General features: G+C 29.5%; 1 protein-coding gene across 1 annotated transcript; it reads right to left on the minus strand.

Annotated features, from left to right (window-relative positions):
- Positions 1-326: 326 nt before the first annotated feature.
- On the minus strand, positions 327-4610 carry LOC148612720 (uncharacterized). The gene is made up of 7 exons (XM_088594381.1): positions 4440-4610; positions 4077-4146; positions 3650-3802; positions 2616-2705; positions 1960-2119; positions 1348-1377; positions 327-550 (listed from the first exon to the last, which is right to left on the minus strand). The coding sequence occupies exons 2-7, from the start codon at positions 4137-4139 to the stop codon at positions 480-482; spliced, it is 567 nt and encodes a 188-aa protein (XP_088450507.1). The 5' UTR covers positions 4140-4146; positions 4440-4610; the 3' UTR covers positions 327-479.
- Between the last annotated feature and the right edge of the window lie 3857 nt (positions 4611-8467).

Genomic DNA, 8467 nt, shown 5'->3' on the forward strand with positions numbered 1-8467 from the left:
GTAACTCTGTCAAAAACCTCATTTCTCTAAGATTCTATTGAAAACTTTCTGAGCAAATCTAATGAAAAAGAGATCAAATAATGGTCTTTTCAAATAGAGAAAGCATCATTGAGTGGTATTAAGTTGTCTGATTGGTTGGTTTTTGACATACTTGTTTCTAGTTTTTTTTTCAAATTTTGCCCGATTCCTATGGTAGATATGTAAACAATCCATATCAAGCGAATACGACAACCATTGAAATGCCTGGTAAAATGGTTTTTCTCCCAAATAAAGACTAAGACTCTTCTTTCTTATATGTATATTTTAATTGTGTTGCATGTACAAAATGACAAAAAAAAAAAAAAAATAATAACACACACACACACACACACACACACACACACAACAAAAAATATGAAGATATATAAGATATATTTCGACACAGGTTTGTTTCCTTAAATGCTGCATTTCTCCTTCGTTAACGAAATATTAATTCCTTTTCAGTCTTTTTCTACGGCTCTGTCCAATTCTTCTTGACTGTAGGCACATTTTGTGAAGACGCACCAAGTCGCTATGAATAGAAAAGATTTAGTAAAACTGAGTTGATATGTGTTCAGCTACGCTTGTTTCATTGCTCTTTATTTTGTCTTGATGCGTTTTTTTCATTTATTGAGACAATGGATGATTTTCCAAATCGAAAAAAATAGAATAAAATATATATGAATTTATAGTATACAAGAAGTCCTCATAAAAAAACTATAGAAATAGGAAGCTAAATCCATCACCGAGAGGCTCTAACATGTGCAATACAAGGAATGAAACCTCAGTTTTATATGTAATAATGCAAACTTTGATAAATACGATAAATAAAATCTGATACAATTCAACGTTAAAATATGTTCAATTCTTTCTATAGCGGCAGGCAATGTTAACTGATGTCTATGTTTTCAGTCAGAAAAAAGATGAACCACCGTAAAAAGTACAAGGCAAGGACATCTTGGACATCCGGGTTTATAGTTGTAAAGTTGGAACGTAGCAAAACATCCTTAAAACTGAATCTTTGCGCCATACTCTCTATATACAGGGTTTACTAACTCAAATTTCCAAGATAAAACAATCGTTTTAATCATGATTTTAATTGAGTTTACAACAAATTAATTCAGCAACTTCCGAATTCAGCACATTGCTTCTTTACAAATGATTTCTATTATCAAAATATATTTTGTTTACCTTTTAATTTAAAACGAAGAAAAATTAACCGTGACTATATGTAACTAGAAAATTAAACAAATGTTCAACAATCACGGTTTTGCATAGAATTACATCTTGTTTTTGTTTTATTTAATTTATAGAAGTAAAGTGAATTACCTCTCCTACGCCGTGGTCCCCTAGATGCAGCTAAATATAGAACAAAACATAAACAATCAGAATATATATATTGGTGCACAGGTAACAAGTCTTTAAATAAAAACAAAAATACCAATCATACATATTGCATATTTCGATATATTGTACACGTGTTTTAAGGAGTAACCTCTCATAAACAGCATTGGAATCAAATATATAGGAATTTATTTTATACAAAAGCACTCATAATCAAAACTATCGTAAAAGGAAGCGAAATCAATGAACTTAAGATAGAAAGATAAAAAGCGAAACTATACCGGCTGCGTCGGAAAAAAGTGAAAATTAGCCACAATTAAAAGGTAAAAATGGAAGTAAATACAAATAAAATACAAATATAACTGACAAAATGAAGAAAAGCAGGTCAAAATTTTCGGCATTACAGCCTTCGTTAGGGACGAATAACACCGGCCGATTGGAAAAGATGCCATTTGACAACTCCAGACTGAAGGAATGAAAAGACCTACAGTAGGCGTAAACTTGTATTTTGTTCAGTCCTGTTAATATATTTGTCTATGTAAAATTGGTTTCATGAACTAAGCGTTTAAATTCTTCCTCCTTAATCGGAGTCATTACCTCTTCTCTTCACGTTGATGGGTGTAGGGTCAGCTGATACCGTGGTATAATCCTTGCAGAAAGAAGCAACCTTAGTACCTGCTATATTCTGTACGTCTTCGTAGGAGGGTATCACCTCAAAATTCTTGAGAAGATGATCGTGAACTTCGGTTGTGTAACCCTGCAGAAATGCTTGGATATCATATTTTAATCAAATTTACAATTTCATCACGTAGCGTTTTAGACCTTTGAATACATGACCTAAATGTCAAATATTTTCCACTTATAGACTATATAGTTACTATTTTAAAATAAAAGTTGATGATGAACATCAGGCCACAAAATACATAAAAAAACAAAAAAACAAAATCAAACAAATAAAAAAGCAAAACTAAAAAAAGAAAAAAAAAAAAAAAAAAAAAAAAAAAACATAACACACGCAAAATAAATACATTTCTTTGACATTTAATTATATTGAGGAATCTGCTTTCAACTTTTGAGCACTCAAGAATAAAATAGTCGCTAGCTTGTTTCAATAAATGTATAGAGAGTTTTTACCATGTATAAGACCTAACGGTTATACCCTGTATTCAAAATACTACGGCAAAGGAATAGGTATTAAAACTGAATTTTCATAACTTGCTACGTCTGATACCAACTGAAATATATAAACATACAATTCTATATTTATCTGTCGTAGCCATAGGTATTTGTGTTTTAGTCATCAGACATATTCTTCTATTGATATTCTTTAATACCCCATAACCCTGTAATGAAAAAAGTATGATAAAAATATATACATATTAAATAAAGTCTGCTTATTATTTCATCGCTTTTCATGCATTACTAATGTTTCAATAAATTATAACTTTTCTTTACCTGTGCAGCGATATACCTTCATCACCATATGATATTTATATTTCACAATTGATGTGTTACACTAGTGCAAGTATTCTGATTTCCTTGAACGCAATAAATATTTGCGTAATAGACTCCAGAAACAAGGGTATGAGAAAATGCGTCTGAAAGGTTCTTTTTTCGAATAAAAGTCCTTGGTTGAAAAACACCCAGGTTCTCAAACAATGGGTAATGATTGTTTTTTTTGTGGAAATTATTCTTTGTATAATATATAACCAATAATTAACCGATTATTACACTATATCATTCAAATGCTACATAATCACCACCGGTATTTTCATGCCGCAATATAAGAGAGCGGTTTGGCTTATGTAAAACCTAGATTAAACCCACCATTTCGTTTGGAATGAATTTACCAAGTCAAGACCATTTCGGTACTAGCTACTCCTTTAAAGTAATATCTATTTTGGACTTGACTTGATTATGGATCGGGTTAATGTTGGGTAATTTTGTTGTTACCTTTATTCTTCAATAATTGGGAGATTTTGTGACTTCGTAAACATGTTTTAATAATTCTCAAAACTTCAATCATTCAATAAGTAGTTGTTTTGGTATAGATATTTGAACATATTTCATTTTGCTTCATTTACAGATTAATAGAGAAAATTAAAACAGTCTGTATTAGATATGCATACAAATCATTGTTTTTATTTATATAGTTAAGTCAAAGATTTACATTACAATCAAACGTAATCAATAAATCAAGTAGGAATAAATTATCAACATTGTAATTTCTAACTCCTAATATAAACATACTTTAGAATATATTATTTTAAATATTTCAATATCATACCGTATTGTAGTCATGGAAGTTCACAGTCTGCTCTCCGTCTTTGTATTTTGAGACATCCCCTATGATAGCCATGACTGTTTGCTCTTCTGCATCATGAATAATATCCATTGCAACTTCACGACCTTCATGGTCAATTTGAACCAACCGATTTACCTACACGTAACAGCTTAAATGTTTTATATTATACTCCAGCTCTGTCGTTTGTTTTCTTTTCACTTTGTAATAAACAGTTAGTTAAGCTTCTATAGCAAAAATTTTCACAAATCATATATAGAAATAAGATTTTACCATTTTGATTAAAGTGTAGTTTTGTGTTGGCATTTATTTGATCAAAATTGAAAAAAAAAACTTGGAGTAATTAAATTCAAAATTACCAATCATATAAAGTAACGGACGCACAAGAAACTACGATTAAGTAAAACTATACCTCAGACACAGCACCGATACAGGTCAAAACGGCAGTAAGCATTACAATTGGTAGTGGCATCATGTACTCTCTAAAATTGACAATAAAATCAACACAATTTAATCATATTTCAGAATAAAAAACTATCAAATTTGTGCAGTACTTGAACCAGTCGATTTTTTAATTATACTTTTTAGTTTAAAACTATTTAGATCAACTTTTTTAATTTTAAGGGAATTGAAGGAGCAATCAAGGGAACCAAGGTTCTAGCTGAAATCAAAAGATCAGCAAAAAGAACAGACATGGAAAGCCAAAGAAAATAAGAACAAGATAAGAGTAATAAATCGAACATCACTATATTCGAGCAAAAAGCTTTATACTTACATGTCGTTATAATGAGTACTTATATTCCTGCTAAAATGTTGCGTTTGGATAATGCGAATACCATGGAGTTAAATATAATTTTGAAACACTTGAATGCCAGTGTCGTTTAATAGCACAATTTCTGAAACGTAATTTTATTCACCTCATGCACTTGAAAATTTAACTAAAAGGAATATGCCATGTTGAGACGACCTTGAAATTAAGTGGTTTTATTTCTAAAGCATGTCCTGAAATTAGATAAAATAATTCAAGCAGAAAAACCAAATAAAGATCGTAGGAACAAGACAAAGACCTGGAGTAAGAGAAAGTATATAAACTACTCAGAACTTAAAAAAAAACCACAAAAAGAAAAAAACAAAAACCAAAAAACAAAGAATTATGAAAAATGAACAAAAAGAAAACAAAAGAAGAAAATAAAATAAAAAAAAAAAACAAGTTCACATATATATCTATGATTGCACTAACACCATATTTTAATCTCTTTGACTTCTAAAATATTTATTCAAATATGAAGCCATCCTTCTTTTATTTAAGTGGTTATTATCTTAACTTCCTGAATGAACTGCTATCAAAACGATTGTTGTCTTTTTGTTACACTTTGTAACTCTTTAAATTAACACAAGTACTACATGTTACTGTATACGCATCGTAATAAACTGTCTTAGATATTCAACCAAATGCTTCAAGTTTGTTTTCAATTAATCGGTTCATTTAAATAACCTTTAATTGTCAAAAATGGTTTTAGACATTAGATTGCGAAAATCCTATTTTTGTTCATGCGTAACATAAGGCAATTAACAGCAAAGACTACGATGCAAAGTGTCTTAACTTTGACAATACGTTTCCATCCCAGACACTAAATAAGAACGGCACACAATCTGTATCGTTAATTGCTTTAGTATAATCAAAGCTACATATTGACTATAAGTCGATATCCAAGTAACGTATAATAGTTTAAACATAGTTAATTTGAGCCAAGTTCTTAAATGATTAACTACTATTTACTACCCGTTACACTCATATAACTACCATTTTCCACAAAAACAAAACAGTCATTCATATTAGAGTAAATGAGTAATTTCAACATTGACTTTGCGGAGCGTTTGGAAAAGTTGTGGATGCTTAATAAGTTCTTCTGCCAGAGTAAAACAGTTTTGAAATTTGGCTAATAAAATTGTATTTTCAATTATATAATGAAAAAATCTTATTGTCGTTTCTGAACAATTGGGTACATTTGAAAAAGCGTACTTGCAAATACAAAAAAGACATCTCATATCCCTTAAGTTAACCAAACCGTGTTGAATCTCTGTATCATGATTTTGATAAAGTTAGTTTGAACCGACACGGTTAACCTCTATAGGGAAAGAGAAGTAACCAATACAAAATTAATACTTTTATGAATAAAAATACATGTTATATTCATTTGATTTGAAATTGTTCTTGTCTTCTTTGTAATCTTTTCGTAAAGAATCTTGATAATTTAAATAAACATATCCACTCCCTTTACAACTCTAAAGGCCGTATATGTAGAAAGCTTCTTATCAAGAAAATGTGAATTAAATTCCACTTTAAAGCATATTTTATGAACATTTATCATTGCAACAATTTTTTTTTTAACAATTTCATAAAGGACTTAAATGCATTGTTTTTCGTACTTTCCCTTCTCCAGACAGTTAATTAAAAACGGTTTGATACTAAAATCGATGTGATTATGAAAAACATTTATATGTAGAGTCTGTTCTCTTTACATCAAAGTAACTTTTTGAGCAATGTTTATTGCATGACATATTTAACTTTAATTTTACGCATTAAATAAATATTTACTTCTGCTTAATTGTTTTTTAACAAAACTAATTGTTGACATATGAAGATGTTTCACTTGATTGTATTGAAATGTAATACACAGTGAGTAGATAATTCTATTTCATAAAATTTTATTTTGTCATGTATACATCATTTGTATTTGTGTGTATCTTACCAGCCATCTAAACATATATTAGAATTACCCATACACAGGCCAATTTAAATTGAGTACATGCTTATTCGTATTTGTATTTAATTGAATATTATATTATATATTTAAAAAAAAGTAACTTAATATTTTGATATTGAACTTTATGAAGTTCAAAATCATAGAGTCAAGTAAGTGAAATTTTGTAAAATTGAATCCGAGATGCGAATTTACTCCTGTTTCTTTGCACGTATTAGTCTAGTTATTTGGTGTCTGCGTCTGTTTTCTCCGTCTGATCTCTGTCTCTCGATTATATTCTTTTGATTTCCTCTAGATTATTTGTTACCGTGATTACTCTTATATATTTCATTTTAATATTTTTTTTTTACTCTGTTTGCCCTTCACTACGCCCATTCTACAATTTACAGTTTAGACTGGCATTAAGCTCTCCTGAATGAAAAATAAATATTAAGAATCTTTTTGTTCGAAATATCATTCTTAATTATTTATATCAGAAAATGGTAAAGTGTAGAAGATTTATTGTGTAATGTTCAAGGGAAAATGTATACCGTCACAGTTTCAGTCAGAAAAAAGGGGAGGAGAGTCATACTATTTTTATCTCCTAGGCGACAAATGTTGTTGAGATAATACTATAAAGTATACATATTGCGTAATGTTGAAGAGAAAGGTATTGAAGACAAAATGTTCAATCAACACACTGCATAAAATGATGCATTTATTTTTGAAATGAAATAAACATTTTATGTACATTAAATTTCAAATTGCAGTAAGTACAGTACGGAAAAAAAAATTGTGGAAAATTTCTAATTTTGCTTTTCATTGAAACCAAATTTATTTTGAAAATTATTTTCCCAGATTCAGATTTAATCGTAGTTTAAAGGCAAAATTAAATTTAAATGAACCTCATATTTAGATAAATTAAATTGCTTCTAAAGTAATAGATTAATGAAGTATATATTTCCTGTAAATTAAAAATTTTGTTGTCAATTAAATTTCAAATTTAAATGAAAGTAAATTTAAAAAATAATGATGATTTATTTCCAAATAATATATAATTGAAAGGTGTATGTTTCTAATGTACTTTATCTGCAAACCAATACAAGTGCCTAAAATGTTAGAAAAAAGCCACATTTGAGCAGCTAATTTATGGCAGTTTTGTTGTATCTAAGAATCAACTTCACATATATCATACATGTACGTACTATGTGTATTTTTAGCTCATATCACACTGCAGTCAGAACCATATACCATTAAGGACTACTTATGGCAGTTTTGTAATAAATTATGTTGGCAAAGTAAAATGTGACAAATCGTGTTTTAAAAAAAAAAGATAAAATCTCCATGCACAAAACAATAAAGTAAAGTCTTTTAAGTAAGGAACAGAAGCAACAAATATGAATGCATTCCATTATTTATTTGTTTAAAAAGATTATAATACATTTTTTAATTATGTTACATAAAATCTATAGTACAAATGACAACTAAATAAATAATATAAAATGCAGATCATACTTCTTTGTCTTTTTGCAGAGTTCACTTCACGGCTTCTTCTTGTAATCAATTATATTATTACTGTTAAGATAAAGGCAAAAATAGAAAGGAGGCTATAATGTACCTAATAGTATCAAGACATAATACCTAAATTGAGCATTTAAAAAAAATGAGTTATCTCCCATTCTGCAGTAAAAATGCTCTGCTTGATTTGCTGGAAAACAGACATACACAACAAAGAACATAAAGTAACTAAAATCATACATGGAAAGTAACAAAAGCAAATGAGCAACTCGGACTCCACTAAAACTGGGAGCATGGACCAGGTGCACCGGTAGGGTAAGCGTTCTTTACTTTTCTGGAAGCACCTGCCGAGTTGCTCATAAAAAGTCAAGTCCGGGGTAGACAAACGAGGAAAGGAAAAATATGACCCGTTGAACAAACCAGTTTTCATGGTGCTGATGAATACATCATAACGATCCACGAGTTCATGATGACGACCATAAAACTTCTTTAGTGATGACTCCGATCTTGTAGCAACATAACCCTGTTCCAGAAGCGTATT

Source organism: Perna viridis, chromosome 7 (genome assembly GCF_037379345.1).
Source record: "Perna viridis isolate PV_CMFRI_1.1 ecotype Kerala chromosome 7, ASM3737934v1, whole genome shotgun sequence".
Taxonomy (NCBI): Eukaryota; Metazoa; Mollusca; class Bivalvia; order Mytilida; family Mytilidae; genus Perna; species Perna viridis.

Excerpts from the sequence above, each read along its gene's own strand:
- LOC148612720 (XM_088594381.1), bottom strand. The coding sequence starts at position 4,139 with ATGATGCCACTACCAATTGTAATGCTTACTGCCGTTTTGACCTGTATC. Across the intron at positions 3,803-4,076 it reads GTATCGGTGCTGTGTCTGAG|GTAAATCGGTTGGTTCAAAT; the intron begins GTATAGTTTTAC and ends TGTTACGTGTAG. Across the intron at positions 2,120-2,615 it reads CGACAGATAAATATAGAATT|GGTTACACAACCGAAGTTCA; the intron begins GTATGTTTATAT and ends GCATTTCTGCAG.